Raw genomic sequence first — 20,002 nt, 5'->3', positions numbered from 1 at the left:
AGCGATCTGTTCTTTCTCTCCTTAACCTCAACGCCCTGAAGGAATTTCAAAGCACACCAAAGATAGAGACTTTGTGACAGCAGCCTAACCACAGTTGACAATCAACCCAAAATGCAAGTTAAACTGGGGACAGGAGGAGGGAGAGGAACTAATTTGTTTGTAGGTAAAGAGACCCCTCTACTGGTTTTAAGTGAGATTGCAGGAACAGCAACTTCCACCCATATCTGCTTTATTAAGGTCCTTATTTAAGAATTGAACCGAAACAAGACAAGCTCATTTAATCTTTTATGTAATTTAATAAAGCAGGAGACTAATCCCTAACTGAAGAGGACCAGACTCTGCATGCAGGCAGGACTCACTCATTAGAGAAATGCTGCCCTAATGGAAGCTTTGGTTAAAAATCCACACGAATAGATAAGAAGTGAGAGGTGAGCTTTATGGCAACCTCTCAGCAGAAAGTGCACTCTTTTTCAAAGGAAGAAAAGGAACCTGATCATTCACGTCGATGCCGAGAGCAGAAGCGCTTATCTAAATGCCTACAGCAAGGTAAAAGAAACCTACACGGAATATGAAGCAAGCAAAGGTAATGAACAGATAGAGCACATCATTTTTAGGTTAAATTGTGATCAGCTAATCCTCTGCTTTGGGAATTTTACATGCAGAAATTATTAAATTGCCTTTTGAAATTAAAGCCTTTGCAGTGACCCTGCTATGATAATAAAAAAGCTGAAGTTTGGCTTAAGGTTGCAACTATTGGCTACTTGCTCCTCTTCTGCTTTAGAACTTACAGTTTAATTGAAGTAGTGTAATTTAAGATATTGTAGAGATACGTAACAAGAGAAATGCAGCAGAAATATACAATATACATTGTTGTGCAGGTTCAAATTCTCTCATTAGAGGCCAATAGTAACCATTTAGCACTTCTAAAGGCTAATGATTTTTTCTAGGACCTAAGCCTATCGAAATGATATTTAACATATTTTTCAAAATTGACTACATGCCAGGCAATCCTCTTGGCCATTCTTTTGAATACTGACTTTAGGCAAATGCATTTCTCTTTCTAAAACTTATTCACATTAAACCCTTCAATTGGTTAGAAAAAGACATGCTCAAAGTGCGAAACTACTTTTAAACTTCATGAAATAAAGGAAAACAGTGATAATAACATTAATGGTTTTGTCACTTCTGCTCTTCTGTAGTTGTGCTTCATCCAGCTCCTTCTCCATTTTCTCTCTTTCTAAATTCAAATCACTGAGCTCTTGATCGGTCCTTTTAATCCTCCTTTGTAGTTTATGATTCTCAGCATCCTTTGTAAGGTTTTCTGAACGCAGCTCTGCTAAGAGGGTCTCTTTTTCCATCAAGAGAGCTTGATAATCTGCAGCACCCTGAAACATAAAGCAGCATTCAAGTTCTATAAGGGTATTTTGTAGAGACTGTAGAGTCGTCACTCCTGTTGTGCCCAAACCCACTCCCACACACCTCTTTCCAGTGCTTCAAAACTGTGGTGCATAAACACAGTGGAGTGACAGTTACACAACAGGGAAAAGGTTACACTGAGCATCTTCCCAACTAATGGAACACAACTTTCAGCGACATCCAGTGCAGGATAACAAAGCCTTAGACAACTAAGGACTAGATAAAGGTTGACCTGCAAAGGAGTCCATAGTGCAAGTGAGACCATATTATTATTATTATTGGCTCCCAAAGCTCTTATTATATAAACTTCAGGTCAGTTTGAATCCAGACTAAGTCAAGGAGTTATCAAGTCATAAGCATATTGTTTTATACAAAATAACATCTGATTTATGTTCTTCCCCATCACATACTCTTAGAACTGGCCTCAAAGTTTGCACCACATGATAGGGGTAGTGGGCTATGCAGCATGGTCTACTCACAGAGAACTGCCTTCAACTCAAGTCTGTAGCTAAGTAGCAGAGTTATGAGGAGAAGGGCTTGCTCTGTCACCCACCATGCAATATGGATTCTGTGGACAGGAGGGATTAGTTGCACACTTTTTAAACCTAGAACTCCGCAAAAATAATCAAGCTCTCATCAAAACAAAAGGGTTAAAATTAGAGAAATACTTCAAAGCAGGACTTCCATTGGTATGAAAAAGCAAATGTTAGCTATAGATTCACACCCAGGCCAAAATGACCTGAAGAAGAAGCAAGATTTGCTTTTCTATATAGGGCACGCTTAAAATTCGGGCTTAAGTTAAATAAATGGCTTTAGAAGAAATGCAAGTGCTCTGTGAAAACTAAAGATTACTACTGCATCAGACTGATATCAAGAAACAGTGCAGTCAGTCACAAAAGCTTTAGGTGTGTGTACTCCAGACACAAGCCCAACAACCTCTTCCATTCCTGCTGAGCTCAGAGACAGAGTGGATGAACAAACATCATCATGGAAGATTCATCACTGCCTCTAATCTGTATTAGTTACTTTTATCAGACTTAGTTTTAGATGAGTTTGAAACCATTACAAGAGACATTATGTTGTCTGCTTTAATGTCAAATTCTTACTTTCCCCCAGTTTACATTTTAAGACCTTTATAATGCATAATTTATCATCATAAAGTCCTTTCTCCTACACACACAGGAAAGCATTACTAAATCACATTTCACAAGTAACATTCCACTCTTTTATAAATAGCGGTTTCACATTTATTATACAAATAAATCCAAACAGGTGTCTCATAGGCAGTTCAACTCTGCTAACCTGAAGCATGTGTTGTTACCATACTTTTGGTACAAAACCCAAAAGATTCTTAAGTCAACAAAGCAACCTTGATACCGTCTCAGCTCCACAACTCTTAGTGCCTTTATTTTTAACTCATTTTGGTTTTTCACATTTCCTCCTTAGTTTTCAGTTGTTATAAAAGAAAAAGCTCAAGAAACAGATAAATTTTAACACTCTATCCTTCAAACGGGTTCAGACTTACACATGGGAAGTTCAGGTTAGATATCAGGAAGAAGTTCTTCCCTGTAAGGGTGGTGAGGCACTGGAATGGGTTGCCCAAGGAAGCTGTGAATGCTCCGTGCCTGGCAGTGTTCAAGGCCAGGTTGGATGGAGTCTTGGGTGACATGGTTTAGTGTGAGGTGTCCCTGCCCATGTCAAGAGGGTTGAAACTAGATGATCTTAATGTGCTTTCCAACCCAAAACATTATGTGGTTCTAAATTATTTGATTTGGGAAAATTATTAAAAGTAAGAGAAATCAGACATCTTAAACTCATTGCCACTTCTCTGCTTTCAGAGACACAAAGCACTACTTGCTGTAGGGAACTCTGGAGAAGGGAGGAGCAGGGATGAGAGAAGCCACATTAACTGCTTGCTTCTTACCTTGAATTTCTGCATATGGGCTTTGTGAGTGGCCTCTCTTGCCTTAGCCAGTGAAGCATTTAGATCTTCAATTTCAGATCCAAGCTCCTCATTCTTTAAATAAAGTAAAATGAGTACTATGAAGAAAGAGTTATTTCCAAGGGACAGTGATTCAGTAATAGCTATCCCCACCTCATTACCCATTCATCCAACTACACTAAACAAATACTTCAGAAAACAAAGCCACCCAATATATCATAATAAATCTTGTATAAATAAGTTCTGGTTCTTATACAGGACTCACTACACTGCCCATCAACTCAGGTTATGTATTTCCCATGCTTCAACAAAATCTGAATTCCAGCTGACGCTGACCTCTCCTATTTTAGCTGTCTTTATCACAGCTCCACTTACGCAACATCACAAAATACTTCTCCTACCTTTTAAGTGGTGCACAGAGCTGATAAAAATCAATGTGCAACTGAAAACATTTTTCATCAAACTTCTTAAGTACTTCTTCCTTTCTCCTCAAGTCCAAGACCCAAAACTCTAAATAAACAGAGCTGCTTACAGGTATGACAACAGTGATTAAGGACCCACTAGAAGCCTCCTAATGGTTACAGTGAGACACAGCCAACCCCTGACCCACACACAACACACATATTGCTCTCCCAATGATAGTTTAGCAAGATCACAACTAGCATACCTCTTTTTCCTTCGCTTTCAATGCAACAGTTAGCCCTTGAATTGTTTTATCCCTTTTCAAACCATTCTTCTTTTCAACAGCAAGCTCATTTTCTCTCTCTTGTAGCTCTTCTTGAAGTGACTAAATTAGATTATGTGAAAGTTGCATTAACTTCCCACTAAGAGATGCTGTAACTGCACATTAGTAAGTACATTCTCTCAGAGTCCTTATATCTTATTACTTAGATTACTAACATTAAATATCATCCCAAATGCAAGTCATCATCTTAAAGATGTGCCTGGAATACAGTATAAGAAGCTTAATCTCATGGGCTGGCCATGAGGATCAGCTTCAATATACGAGTGCACCTATCAGCTTTATTAAGAATTGCTTCAAAACCAAGGGGAGCCTTCCTGCCACCTAACGTAAAAGAGAATTTACCAGAAGACTTTGCTTTGCTTCCTTTGGAGTCAAGGCCTCTCTGTAACTATGAATGAATAACAGAAAGGATCCCAACATGCACTGTAAGTGATCCAGGAAACAACTAAAACCAGAACTTACCTGAATCTTCTTTTCAAAGGAGTTTCTCTCATTTTTAAGCTCCATTCTAATAGCCTGTAAGAACGAAACAGTTGTTAGAGTCAAGTAAATTTAGTCTAAACACAAGTGTAACACATTAAACTGGACAAAATGAGCTTCAAAACACTGGGGAGGAAAAGCAAAGCAAACCACCTTAGTATACGCCTTTTGGCAGGAATATACATTCATATATGATTTTTAAAATCATATATAACAACAGAGTTGTGTGAAGTGATTCATCATGGGGTTTTCTCCAATACTGCATCCCAAAATGATCACACAGCTCGTCATAGAATCAGCTAGGTTGGAAAAGACCTGTAAGATCAAGTCTAACTATTACCTCAGGACTGCCAAGACTACCACTACACCATGTTACTGAGGGCTTTCTCTATAGAGTTTGTGAATGCTGTCCACCTCCTATGAAAGGATTAAAGGTGACCCTGTTTTCACCTTAAAACACAAATACTCTTGGGAACTCAGGGTACTTTTTCCTACTATATACTGATTTAATTGCAGATTTTAATCAGCATAATTATACTGATTTTTCCTGCAAATACTGATTTAATTGCAAGACCACCCAGAACTTTTAATTCCACTCATTGGTCCAATCATACAAGGTTCTCTTGTCTATTCCTGCCAGAAATCAAAGGTGTGCAGGTACTGATCCACATTAACTTCTAAAACCAAAGGCAGTAAAACTTCTCAGAAGCATGAGAAGCCTCCATGATCGCTTTTCTTAATTCTGCCAGCTTTAATTTATTGCTTGAATAACCATTGGAGGAAAACAAAGATAGACAACAAGCCTTAAAAGCTCTATCTACATGTCAGCTTTCAGGACATCTGTCTTCCTATTTAAGAGCCAAGTGAAATAGAAGGCTAACTCTTAGCACCTTTTCTAAATGAAAGATTAGACTTTCCCTTTATTTCATGAAGGATTTTTAGGCCTCCCCCCCTTACCACAGCTTTTTCTCCAGACCATAACAGTAGAGATACATCCCAAAACCAAACTCCCAAGTCACATTCTTAACTTCTTTAGCAGCTGTGGCATCTATTGAGGGATAGATTAACATCTAGCATTTTTCTTTTTAATATATACTTCTGTAAAGCAATTGCACAGTATCTATAACACAGGCACAAAGTCAAGGGGAAACATGACCTCTCGTTGAATGAATGGGTAATAAGGATGGGTAATAAGCATGGGTAATAAGGATGAATGTTGACCAGCAAACCACAATCTAACCAATGAATGCTACAGAAAGAGAGAAGGGAGGGAGGGAACAACCATGGAGAAGAATATTTTAAAAGACTGGCGTAAGTCACTCACATACTGTCATGCACAAAGCCTTTAAAATCCTCCACCACATGAGATTTAACACATAGAACTGTTCAGTCAGCTTCCTCACCTCTATCTCACTATCTTTTTCATGCCTCAAAGCATTGGTAAGTTCTCTGATCTTTTCTGCTGATAAGTTCCCATCATAAGATCCACTCTGAGCCTTTTCCTCTTCCAGGCGTTGAATTATAGCTTCTTTACTTTTCAGTGACAGATTCAGCTGCTCTATAAGACTGAAATTATAAAATCAATATTAATCTTGCATCATCTACCACCATTGTAGTACATCTTGCAGACAACTTCCCTAGGTGAAGGCTCCAGACAATACTTGTGAAACTCTGGGGAGGACTTTCACAATCTCTTTTCCCTCCAGAGAAACCAGAAAAGGTGAAGTAACTTTACAACAAGCAACAAACAGTGTTGAGTCCCCTGCAAAGTGCTCATTCTTCTTTTCAAAATGTCAACACTTAAGCTTCAGCATTTTAGTTACATCGTCCTTTACAGCACACACAAAAAGCTTATCAATCTATTCCATTTCATACACCACCATATCCTTTCATGTCATCACTGAGTATCCCCCAAGTACCCATTTACATTTATATTCATACCTAAGCGGGTTCTCATTTCACAACAATGCTCATGTTTCCTGACAGATATAAGGGTTATTAAGGCAAAACTTTATGGCATAAAATGCCAGCTGTGATTCCCTTTGTATTTTGTAGCCTAAATGGTGAAAGCATCTTTTTAACACAATATGAATTCCAGATGTGCTACCCTCAGACACATTTAAAGCACTGCACATTAACATTTGATTCACTTCAAGAAGTCAAATGCTCTCTTCTTCCATTAGCACTATGTTTTTCTAGGCCTGTGAATACTTACACTGATCTACCAGCATGCAATAATAGATGATTCTGCTAACACTGGATCACTGAGGGAAAGGTAAAGAGAGGGGAAAATCACCAAAACTAAACCAAAACCTTCGTTATACTCCAATCTTGACAATTTGTTTCCACACTTCAAGCACTATTTTCACACAAGCTGTCAACTAGAGTACCTCTGACAGGGACTGGGTTTAGAGCTCCTTCCCAGCTCAAGTCTCTCCAGAGAGCAACTGTGTTCAACGCAGATGACTAACAGACAGAAAGAGGAAGACAGGGAAAGGGAAAGGAGGGAGATAACTTGAGAGCCAGGTTATAATTAAGTCGTGGCACATAAGGTGCAGTATCAAAACTTATTAGAACAGATTCATAATTTTATGCCACAACAGACTTCAGATTGGCAGTTTTCAATCTCTAAGCTTTTGGAACAACTGTCTGGAACACACTGCAAACCTTGCTTTGGTGCTACCATAACAAAGCCTACAAAATGAAAGCCTCAGTCCAACACAACTTTCTGTTATCAGGGTAGACCAATTATGCAGTGACTCAGAGCAGCTACCTGCAGGGCTCAGTCACAAACAAATGGGAAAGGATACTCTAATGTATAAGGAATCATAGCAGTCTTTTGATCTCCATTCTGGGTTCATATCCCCAAACCAAGCAAGCTTTATTGGAAGCCTTGCCAGGCTTGTATTTTACCCTACATACATAAAAAAGAAAAGCCCTCCAAAGAATTGAGATTTTAGTTGATGCATTTTTCAAGTTAAGGAACAACTCACACACCTTTGCCACTACCTGCCAAACAAAGCCAAGCCAAGGCTTTGCAAAGCACAATCAAAACAGCTCAAACGCACTGTTTCTCTCTGCATTAGGTTTACCAGCCTCAACAGACACATCCCTGGGACTGCAAAGTACATAAGCACCACAAAAGCAGTAAGTGAATAAAAATGGTAGAGTCAAGTTCTATTCAGCAGTGGTTCAAGAAAGCAGCAAGCAGGAGGTAAGTCAAAGTTACAAAGATGCTTTCAAGTAGGACATGCTCATGTCACATGCATACTGATCCTTTTACGCTTTCAGGCAATGTTTAAAGGTGATTTTTCTATCATGCAGCATGTAAACTGGTTGTTGTGTTGCTATTCATTTAATAGCTGAATAGATAAGATGGCCAGTAGCACTCACTCATGTATCTGAGGGTAGGATCAAACTATTAAAACCTATAAATCCATGTTGACTCTTTGCACTTGAACAACAAAGAATTCCAGTAGTCATAAGCGGCACCAGCGAGAGTTCTGACCTGTCTTTCTCAGCTCCTGTAATCATATCCACATCCTTCGCAGGGGCATTCATAATTGAAGCAAGTTTCTGCTCAGCAGCTATTCTCAGAGCTTTCTCCTTCTCTGTCATTGCAACAGCTTTTTCCACATCTTCTTGGGCAGCTTTAAGATCCTGTAATTAAAACACACACAATCCTGATGCCTGTAAGAACAAAATGCTCACAATTTTCTTTCACATATTGAAGTCTCTTCTACCAAACATATGGTTGGCATGTTTAATTTAGCAACTTTTACCAAGTAGTTCAAGCACTTTGCGAATGCTTCCTAACTCTTTATGGTTTAATCTTGAAAATGCAGACATTTTCCACAGTACATAGAAAAGGGAAGTTTGTTTCAAAGAAATAAAACAAATACCCTGACAGCAGAACTGGAATTAAAAGTACCCCTATGCTATGGTTTTAGATCAAGCCATTATAATCTGGCTTTGTCCCACTGTCCTCTCGCTATCATAATAAATAGCTACACTTACAGAGGTTAAACAAGAGCTTTTTTATTCCATCAGAGATGAAATTAATATTCCCAGGCTCACTGTAGCTAATTGGAACTCTTCCCAACATCATTTATAATATTTTGCAAGAATTGATAAAGTCTGAACCTGACTTTTTTCTCTTGAACAGCAACAGAAATGGAGATAACACCCAGAGATTTCAGTCAACCTCCTCTAGGTGACCCAACCCATAGGGAACATCAAACAACCCCACACTTGTCCTACATGAAATTTGTTTCAGATCTTCATTTTGACATTGTAAGCCTCTCTACTGTGCTCATTGAATTGTGCTTTCTATGAAAGAGAAGCTTCCTTGTAACCCAACAAGTAATCCCCCTCTCCATTTCATATCTATACTACAAAGTACATCTCTTTGGGGGAGCTTGCAGAAGAGGTCCTTCATCATCAGACTTCACCACCTTTCCTGAAAAGCTGACGTGTCAGCACTCACCTTTCAATCAAAACCCCTGAATTAAGTTAATCTTTGTTAGCGTTACCTGGATCTATATCATTATATGGTGCTACGTAAACAAGTGACTAAAACTACTCTGCAGTGTTCACATTCATAAGCATAATGAAATTAATGTCAGAGGCCAACACTATCTCCAGGCTACAGAAAATGCTGTATCACCATGAGACTCAGAGTATTTGCCTTTATACCTTGGCAAATCTGGGAAACAGCACTCTAACTGGCTGGCTTAGTACAGAGTAAGTGACTTAGGAACTTTACTACCAGTCCAATAGCATGAAGAATGCTTTGAGAAATCCCCATTCCACTAAACTAAAGAAAGGTCGTGGAGATTCCCCCCTTCTCCTGTCTGAAGGAGCTCACTGCTTTCTGAATACTGCTAAATCATCCTGAGAGAAAATACCATCAGGAGACCACTACTAATACCTTCCATGTCTAATTCATTCTTTAGGGAAGGGAAAGCATATATTGACATATATCCATTTGTGCTATTTCTGTTTACTTCCAGAAAGAGCAGCAGACCTCTATCCCTCTCACAAGCACAGCTATAAAATCCCACACCTCCAGTTAAGTGTACACAGTCAATGATGCAAAACAATCATGAGTTTATGTATTTCTAGAACTTGACACAAATATTTCCAGCACAGACCACTCAGTATCACATTTGTTCTTTACAAGAAATGGAACTTCTTCTTCCTTCCAAGGAAGCAGGTTATTCATGCAAAGAAATTTGGGGATCTTGGCTTTACACTACAAAATGAGGAAACATGAAGCAATTCCCCTGTAAAGAGGCAATTTAAGCAATGGCTTGACAATAAATAGAGGAATAAACTGTCTCAACCACAGACAGCAAGGAATTCAAAAAGCCATTATTAAGAATAACCCTCTGGAACAGGAGAATGTTATGCAAAAAGACATAACAGCAGAAGCCAACAATATCTGGCAGATAAAGGTCAATCTAACAACAGAGTGCAAGAGGCAGAACAGAGGGAAGCACTCACTGGTTCATCTACCCAGAAGCTGCCATAAGTAGGTGGCCTCTCAGCCTATAATGAACACACAAGAGTGGAGATATAGAAAGCCTCTAGAAAAAACAGGCACTCTGTAACCTCTAGGAAAACAACAGCCATTCTATGGAGAGGCTATTTTTCCAGGAAAAGCTGAAAATACAGGTAGATGACACTGAAATCTCAGACAATAGCACCAAGGCAGTACTGATTTCTAACTTCTCCTTCAGTTTCAGTCACCCACCTTTTCCAGCAAGTTTATTCTGCTGGTCAGGATTTCTTCCATTTCTTGCACCTTCTTTTGTGCCTCTTCTTTTACACGCTGCATTTCAGCATCACCACCCTGGGCCAAGCTTTCAACTGCCTTACTGAAAGGCCATAATATAGATAGAAATCTCATTACATAATAAAGTGGAAGACATTAAAAGTGAGAGTGGCTAACAGATTACACACAAGAAAGTGTTTACCATTTCATCTGTATCTCTTTATCGCTTTAAGGTTAAATACAAACATCTACACACTATATAGCAATGAGTTCCACAAACAAGCCTTGCCACAGTGGATAAGCAATCATTTTTTCATTATTCATATAAAGTTTAATGATTGCTTCATATTTTAAGCTTCCAAATACAGTATCAAGCCTTGGTAGAGATGTATTTTCTACTGAAAGCAGCACTGGAATAAAGTCAAGTTATACAGCTGATGAGATCCCTCCAATTGCCTACTCAGTAACTGTTAATACCTTGAAGGAACACAACAGCTAGTGCTTCCTTACTAAACAAAGGATGACCACTTGGTTACGACTTCTCCTTAAACTTTCTGAACTTGTGCAAGGTTCCATTCAAAGCCCAGCAATACCCTTTAACAGTTACCTGAAGAGACCGAAAAAAAACTAATCTGGTCCTCAGGATCTACTTGAAATTAGGCTCCTCTGTGAAAAAAAGGTTAATTGGTAACAACTCAATGCCATATGTATTAGGCCACACAAAGAGAATCAGCTGAAACTGAGCTTGTGTAGCAGTCAGCAGCTGTCAGTCATTGCCAGTCCAGGTTAGTTTTGAACATGATATCTAGAAAGAAGCAGTTTAACAGGCTATTGTCAGCCCTACTCATCCATTCCCTCTTCGAAGCGTATTCCACCCTGCCCATGCTGTAAAACAACGTAGCATTATAATTTTTAAATAAGTAATATTTATTTAGAAAATAGGTATAAAAAAAAAAAGAGGTATAAAAGAGGGATAGCATTAAAACCCACAAGACCCATTCTAGATTAGCTCTGAACTGTTTCCTAAGCCTTGCTGAGACCTGTTTCATGTCTTCTCAATCCAGTGCTGTTAAAATAACCTCCACCTCTTCACCTGTTGAGACAATTAAGCTCTTAGCTTGACTTCGATAACAGGCGTGCTAAGCCATTCCCAACTAGGGAGTCATTTATGTACCTGAAAAATACAGTAGAATGAAGGAGATCAAAGTCATTCCACCCAGTGTAAGTAAATTAACATCATTGTGTATTTAACAATTCACATATGTGATTTCTGTAATGAATGAAATAATTGCTTGATAAATGCCCTTAAAATACTACTTTTGGGGATCCTCATATTCCTAAAACATTAGGAAAAAAAACAGAAGCAAGATATTGGAAATCCTAAGTAATGGACATGAAGAAATACACTGAACTTACGAGGCTTTGATGAGCAGCTTCTCTCTCTCCTGCAGATCACGCTTCAGACTTTCAATCTCAACTTTCAGCTCAATGTTCTAGGACAAAAGAATTAAGGTGTCTGGGGAGAGCTAAGAGGTCACCCTACCCAAAAGTTATCGGCAATGTGTAGATGACTTTTTGTTTGGACCAGCAAATATAACATATCAGTGGGCTAAGAATAGCATAGAGATATTTAAGCTTTAAAGGACGTATTTTGCAAGGTTCAAGACTTTCAGAGATCTCAGAAAGCATTTAGGACCATTGTATTCAAGCAAGACAAATCCCCTACACCCACTTTACTATAACGACCGGTACTGCAGATCAGCATGGGGAGTTACTAAAGCTTTCAATGCACGTTTTTTCTTTGACCTAAGATACATTTTGTATTCTTTTAAAAACCTGATTGTAACAACTATGGAGATATTTAATAATCTTAAAATTACTTTGTTACAGCCCAAGAAAACAACTCAGGACATAAGTACACATTGTACAAAGAACAACTGCAGGTTTACAGACACCATTTCAGTAGGCTAACCATTACAAGACACCAGTGTAGAAGACCAGGACAGAACACCTTAACAGCATTATTCAGTTGAAACCATGACCTAGCTAAACATCAACTTATAGCTTAACTACTGCAACAAGCACCAAGAGACTTCAGTTTCCATCCCATTATGGAAAAGGGATGCAAGCACCTGTTATAAATAATATGCTACTGAATTACCGAAATGATTTCTTTTCCCTTCTAGAACTTAGGCACCACCAAAGGTGCTTCCTATCATCTGCAAACCTGAAATAATGAGGATGCAAAACATACCACTTGACTCTTCAAACTTCTTCAAACTTATAGAGACCCGTTTCTTCCGCAAACCAACATAGACTTCCTGAATCCAGTACAAATATGCATTCTTTCAGTTCAGAGTAATAAAACTAGAAGCTATACACAACCCTAATACAACTTCTACTTGCTTTAAACCACCTCCAAATAGCTGAACTGACACCTGATAAACCCACAAAAGAATAGAGGGTGAACTGAACTGCCTGATAGTAGAAAGCAGAGTAATCACACACCAAACTCACAAGTGTGCTGCTGCTTCTATTTCCCATTCAGTATCTGATTTGAGTAGTACAACTACCAAAGATTCATAGCCATTCAGTGGAAATATAACATCTTAGTCTGTCCCATAACTATGGACACTCATGCATTTGAAACTCATTTTTCCACACCTTATACTGGTTCTTTTAATTTAGTTATTACTGGAAAGGATTAGGCCATAAGAAAACAAACTCTTCAAAAAGATATACTATTAAATTCTTCTAAATGCATACGATTTTGTATATTTCTTCAGTGGGACCATCAAACTTCTGCTGCATTCGTTCCTCCAGAAAGTATATACGAAGCTTCAGGTTGAAGTTCTCTTTTTTCAGGTCAGTGATTTGCTATGAAATAAGAAAGAAAAGGAGAAAATTATGGCATGTGTTTCAAATCAAGTAAGCTGAACAGTGAAAACTACTAATATTTAGGTTTGCTTTCCACAGTGCAAGGTTGGAATACACACATAGAATCAACTAGGTTGGAAAAGACTTTCAAGATCATCAAGTCCAACCATTACCCCAGGACTGCCAAGTCCACTACTAAACCATGTCACTGAGGGCCTTATCTACACTGGATGCAGCTAAACATATACTTATGTGTGGGTGATACACATACACATATATGTATATATTCAAATTGTGAAGGTGTTAATACCAGCATATGACATCCAAATGAAAATGAAACATCCTTCCCTCCAAGATAGCACCACCAAGGAGCTGAAAATACTCCAACCTCTTCAATGGGTTTCTATCTTCTATATCTTCAGCATGCATCACGTTTTTCTCCTACGATTCCCCATCTCCACTCCTTATCTGAACAAGAAGAAATCCCAGCCTACCTCTTCATCATCCTTTGGGGTTTGTTTTTTGTTTTCATTTTGGTTTTAAGATAGAGAGGCCCACTGGCACACACATAAATTTGTACGTTTGTGTAAGACATTATCATTTAGCTTGTGTTCAGTTTTAGCCCTGCAAAACTCTGAGACACCAGCAATTAAGCAAATAATTATAAAAGGGTATTGTTTAAACATATATAATACACGCTGTTGTGCAGACAGTGCTTTTTAGAACATTCCTCCTTTAAGTACTGAAACATTGCCTGACTTCACACAAAAAGAATCCAAGAGTTTGGAGGGCTTTAGATCTAAAAATATTAAGTAGTTCTTTCTTTCATAAGAAAGAACTTGAACAAAACGCAAGACATCATGTTGAAACAGAAGCATTTTCTTGGCAAAAGCACGGGCTGGCAGCCTACTCACAGGAAGAAAAGCCACAGGCACACAAAGCACGTGTGCCCAATCACACACCAATGAAACCTTTACCCCATCACATAATTCACAGTGCAATTCTTTGGTTATGATTTTTACCCTTCGTAGTAGGAGCAGTAACATAGTTGATGGTTTCATTAAAGAAAGGAATCTCCCTCTAAATTTCTTTTAAGGAACTAAGCATAAAACATTCATTCAAATAAGCCCTGTGTCCCCTGCCAGATGCTTTCAGCAAAAGGAAATCTAATATGTTACAGAGCTACTAATCAAATATTTATGTAGGCTCTCCCAGAACAGCATTGTACCATTTGTGAGAATTATTAGCAATACAATTCTTCAAATATTTGGCTTGTGAAACTTAAAATGTTCTTCTCTAACTGCAGAACCCATATCCGCAGACAATTCTGCAGTTCAATCATCTGCCCAGTGACATGCTTCAGCATTATTCATGCTAGTAAGTATCATCCAAGGCTTTGAAAATACCCTTGACAACATCAACTCTATGGCCCATGCACACATCCTGAAGAAGCCTGTCTTTAGTAGCAATACATATAAAAGTTAACTTGATCCTTGTTTCCCTACAATTCCAACTGGATGATCACAAACAGTAGTGGACAAACTTGAACTATGCGCATAGTAACTGCTTAAAGCATGATACCTCAGGAGTATAATGAGGTATCTTCAGTAGCTGGAATGACTCTTTCAGAACATTCAAATGGAATGAAAACAAAGCAACTTCGTACTTGAATTCATGTGACTGAGCCCAACACAGAATATTGCTCAGAACTAAAATCCTTATTCAGAGTAAGGAAAGACATAAAAGACCTTCTAAAGCAAGGCTGCAGAACTGTGCTAGATCTTACATGTCCTGCTGGTAAGCTCAGCTCTTTTTTCAACTCATGAGAGCAGACCTTACAGCATTTGGTTTGGGTTTTCTATGCTGTCAGTAGGTTATTCCTAACAGATAGTCCCTGTTTGTTCATTCAGAAGTAGTCCAAAGTTGCTCTGAAACTGTATTAGTTGAACTCCTTGTTAGAATTCACTTGTACAACCCAGTCTGAGTCAGAAAGAAAGAAATAATTTCAAAAGAACTCGGTATATCTTAATTCTGCTCATATATTTCAGTGGCAATAGAATTAAATCAAAGAGCTTAAGGGTACTGTTTTCAAAAGGCAAACAAAACAGACTATGCAATCATAAACCAAGCAGTGAAACAAATGTTGTTTCTGACATTCAGTTGCTCAGAGGAAAGTTAATTCAGGAAGGCTACAATTAAAAAGTTATAGCTTAATAAAAGACAACATGTAAAATGTGAGCAAGTTCACGCTGCAAAAGGATTTTAATGACAATCATCTCAACTTAAGCATTTAAAGACTCAGTCTTAATTCCTTTCTGCATTTTGATTTCTGTATTTAACAAAGGAATGAAAGAAGAGAAGTAGCAGACTGTTCCTGAAAAGAAAACCAGAACAAAGCAATACACTCTACACAGAATACTCTAGACAGCATGGTAGCAAACATCACTTGCCTAGCTCGGTTTAGCTCCTTTGCAAGTCTGCATGAAGTCACCTTTATGCCATACAGCATCTGTCAGCAGAGGCTGTGGCTTCACAGCACAACACAGGTTTTGCCAGCAGAGGCCATTTTAGCAAGACAACAAAACTGAAAGTGGGGTTGGGGAGGCAAGAAATAAACACACATATACTGTGACATAGTTCCCTAACTTGGTACTAATTGTCCTTTCTAGTCATTAACATCCAGTAATAACAAGGTCCTCAGTTAGAGATGTCTTTCACTTTGCACATGTATTCACATGTTCTATCACAAGGTGGTTCCTCCCATATGGTAAGAAAGTGGGACAGACCCTAAATACTAACAAAATCTACACCTCTAACATCACCTAGATCAGCATCATCTCCAGGATATGGAGATGGTTCATATATCGTCCTTTTATAAACATAAAAGGACCTTTTCTACATGGATCCACCCTTTAGCCCATTCAAGGCTCAGTATATCCATCATCTTCTGAGCTGCAAGGAAAGGAGCCCACTTCTTTCATTACTTCCTTCTCATACCTTGTATAAATCACATAGCCTCAAAGATCAGCAAACTGATGCAGTAACATAAATACGTATACACACACAAACCACCTCCAGGCAGGAGATATCAGGAGCTTTACCTGCTAGTTCAGATTTGGTTTAAAGTGGGATAAGAACAGTCAGTCCAAAAGCACATCTAAACACAGCTACAGCTGAATGCTTAGTAAATAGTAAAAAAGACAAGGGTGGTAAATGCAAGTTTACCTTTTCTGCCACCAGAAATCTTAGACTTAAAAACACAAGAAATATCTCTGTGTTTAATAGTGCTTAATGGGTTCTTCTTCCCTTACTTGAATGAACTTTTGAGCTTCATTATACTGTTGGCAGCCATAAAAGCCCACGAGAAGTTTAACAGCTCAGTTTAACATAAGGGGTCTGTACACACAAGGAACCCAGAGACATGTGAGGGCACCCTTTCTCCTCTACATCACACAGAACAAACAACAACAGATTTTTCCTCCCTCCTATAACATTTTCCCCTGTGCAAACAGGCACTGTAGATAATAAACCACTTGCAGAATGTATATGCTAGACTGAAGTCTTGGGCACATACCACAGTAAGAGATTTTAAGCACGTACTAATGCCAAGGCAAGAGTCTTCCAATACACAAAAACAAAAGAGGAAGTGAAATAGACACAGACCAAGGCATTTCAAAACAAGCTTTAAATCCTGACCAAAGAGCAAAGCTTCTGCCTTAGAGGGACATAAGGCCACCAGAAACTGAAAGAGTTTAGAAGAAGCACTCATTTCAAACATAACAATGCTACAAAAGGTAACAGCAGCTGCAGAAGCACACTAAAAACTGCAGGCACTCGACACATCCTAAAGATAGCAAGCCACAGCCTTTATCTGTAGCAGTCATCTCAGCATTGTGATTGCCCTCTCCTCTACGGTTTCTTCACACAGCCATAAGAACTTGAGTTGAACAATTTAAAGCTGAACACAGTTATACCCCAACCAAAGCAGCATTCAGCAGCTATAAAAGATTGGCTTATTCAGTTTAAATAACCAATACAATTCATATATGGCTTTAAAAAAATCTAACGTTTTCCTTTGGATTTTAGTTAAGTGCCAAACCCAGTTTTATCTACAGAATTATCACAATGATACCAGACCTTTACAACAAAAGTATTCCAAGCAGAATCATACATAATTATATAGTTAAAAAGTATTATACACAGTCAATGAATTAAAACCACAATTCCTCTACTAGCCTAAATGAAAATAGGCTTGATGATCCCTTGAAATAAATCAATTGCAGACTTGCAAGCCAAGTTCTTATGTTTCTGGTGATTACATGAATTTTCAAGCAGAGGGTGCCAATTTTGTTTCACAACTTCAGAGCAGCAGTTGGCTGGTCTCAGCAACACGTTTTTCCCTCTGTTCTTGAAAGCAGTACTTCAGAAACAGAGGTTCAAAGCACAGCCAGCCAGTCACACCTCTAACAGACAAACTAAAAACCTGACCCAGGGAGTCAGCACGTGAGCCAGCATGTTAGATATATCTTGGCCATAAATATATCACCGAGTCTTATAGTAAAAGTCTGCTTACATTTTCATAGTCCTTCATGGTCCGAGCTCTAGTTGGTGAGACTGTGTCTTCTGCCACATCTGGTAACACTAGATATTTAAGAAGACAGAACAAGTTCAGACAGCAGAATCTCTAAGCTGGGCTTCAAGTTGGAAACAGCAAAGGCCTAGCTAATCTCAACATAGTAAAAGAACAACACCTTTGGGGAAGTGAAGGAGGCATTTTTCTTGCCCCTTGTTCACATTAAATGTTATTGCTAACTAGTTAGTACCTAGATTTCTTTCTGATCACAGCAAGTTCTCTACTACTTAAGCTCCTTAGTTCCAAACCGAGCCATTTAAACCAAGATGTGCACTGAAATCAAGCTATGTGAGGTGCATTTTCAATACCAAACCCTCAGAGCAACTAGAGGAGTCCTGTGTTAGAATTAAGTCCTATTAAACCATCAGAAAGCAGCTCAAATCTCAGTATCTTACTGGTAAGAGGACAGGGGTCCACCTTAGACATGGGAAACCATGGACAGAGGAAATGACCAGCACATAAGTTTCTAAAGCATAATTTACACGCACTTAAAGCTTCCTTTTGCACACACATTCCGTTACATTGAACTTACTTCCACTCAAATACGTGAGAGCAAACTTTTAATGAGAATAATGAGACTGTATAAAACACTTATCTTCAATATAAAGAAGAGGCAGCTGAGGACTCATTCTCATACTAACCACAAGAAATGCTTCACTTAAAGCAGTTCCCAAATTGCTATGCAAGGTAGTGCAACTTTGAAAATAACCCAAAACCCAACAGCGGTGACATTCTAATCAGTTTCACAAACAGCTTTCCTGGAGCACAAGCAGAATACAATAAAGTTCTTTTGCAGCACGGGTATGTTTCTTACATGCGTTTCCTTTCGTGAGCAAACACATCCTTGTGGTAACCCATCTGATTAGTCTTAGTTTCAGTTACCTACTTCATCTACACAATGAATTCAGCCAAGTTATGTTGCTGGATACACGCATGTAAAGAGAAATCAAAACCATACACCTCAAATGTACAGAACAGAACGCAGAACAGTTAACACCACTAAGAGTTAACACCACTAAGCTAGAAGGCTTCAGAGCAGTACTTTGGAGCCATTCACCTTTAAAGTGCTTCAAGCAAGCCTCCCACACCTGAAGATGGACATAGTTACATGGCTATCATATAGAAAACTGTCCTGAATTGAAGCCTCTGTTCAATAGAAGGAGGCTTCTGAATATGTGAATAGATAAAAGCCAAGATATTGAGTCTAGAACAGGCTACTTCAGGCAGGAAGTAACTCTGAAGAGCTGAACTGGAAAACCTGATGATACGCAGCATCCAGCTTCCCTAAAACTAAGCACAACATGAAAGAATAGTATTGCCTTGCTGGATATTGTAAGTGTTTTAAGTACACGCTTCACAAAACCACTGAACATCTTATGTAAGACTAAGAGCCATAATGACCACAGGCAACAGAGCAGACAGCGGTAATTGCAGCAGCTGCTGGCAGTTTATAGCCTTAAAAAGACCTAACTTACAAAAAGCTGCATCACTTGAAGGCATTTACTGACTTTTTTCATAGATCACAAAGTAGCTTGTGTTGGAAAGAACCTTAAAGCTCATCCAGTTCCAGCTCACTGGCACCTTCCACTGGAGCAGCTTGCTCCAAGCCCCTGTGTCCAACCTGGCCTTGAACACTGCCAGGGATGGGGCAGCCACAGCTTCTCTGGGCACCCTGGGCCAGCGCCTCAGCACCCTCACAGGGAAGAGCTTCTGCCTAAGAGCTCATCTCAGTCTCCCCTCTGGCAGGTTCAAGCCATTCCCCTTGGCCTGTCCCTACAGGCCCTTGTCCAAAGCCCCTCTCCAGGTTTCCTGTAGCCCCTTTAGGCACTGGAGCTGCTCTCAGGTCTCCCCTTCAGGAGCCTTCTCCAGGCTGACCCAGCCCAGCTCTCTCAGCCTGCCTCCAGAGCAGAGCTGCTCCAGCCCTCCGGCATGAGGGCAGTTCCCAGCCCCGCAGGAGCACCGAGCCCCCGGCAGAAGCGGGCGGGCTCCTCTTCGGGTGCCGCGAGTACCTCACCGCTGCCTCCCGCACCGCCCGCCCCCCATCCTTACCGTCGCCGCCGGCCGGACCAGGCTGGGGATCCCCGCGGGAGATGTCCGGCAGCTGGGACACGCTGAAGAAGGAGGAGAACACCG

General features: G+C 39.4%; 1 protein-coding gene across 1 annotated transcript in view; it reads right to left on the bottom strand.

The window, feature by feature from the left end:
• CDK5RAP2 (CDK5 regulatory subunit associated protein 2) overlaps nucleotides 1–20,002 on the bottom strand; it is an 80,318-nt gene that overhangs the window by 60,062 nt on the left and 254 nt on the right. The window contains exons 2-12 of the mRNA XM_080630577.1: nucleotides 19,919–19,980; nucleotides 17,810–17,877; nucleotides 13,126–13,236; nucleotides 11,776–11,852; nucleotides 10,339–10,462; nucleotides 8,092–8,243; nucleotides 5,987–6,149; nucleotides 4,566–4,619; nucleotides 4,026–4,145; nucleotides 3,341–3,433; nucleotides 1,167–1,385 (exon numbers count right to left, since the gene is read on the bottom strand). Coding sequence (XP_080486703.1) covers nucleotides 1,167–1,385; nucleotides 3,341–3,433; nucleotides 4,026–4,145; nucleotides 4,566–4,619; nucleotides 5,987–6,149; nucleotides 8,092–8,243; nucleotides 10,339–10,462; nucleotides 11,776–11,852; nucleotides 13,126–13,236; nucleotides 17,810–17,877; nucleotides 19,919–19,980 — 1,243 coding nt within the window. The remainder of the gene's footprint in view (nucleotides 1–1,166; nucleotides 1,386–3,340; nucleotides 3,434–4,025; nucleotides 4,146–4,565; nucleotides 4,620–5,986; nucleotides 6,150–8,091; nucleotides 8,244–10,338; nucleotides 10,463–11,775; nucleotides 11,853–13,125; nucleotides 13,237–17,809; nucleotides 17,878–19,918; nucleotides 19,981–20,002) is intronic.

Source organism: Psittacula echo (assembly GCF_963264785.1).
Source record: "Psittacula echo genome assembly, chromosome: 16".
In the NCBI taxonomy this organism is placed as follows: domain Eukaryota; kingdom Metazoa; phylum Chordata; class Aves; order Psittaciformes; family Psittacidae; genus Psittacula; species Psittacula echo.
Note: the sequence above shows the minus strand (reverse complement) of the source record. Positions and strands in the feature narration are given on the sequence as shown.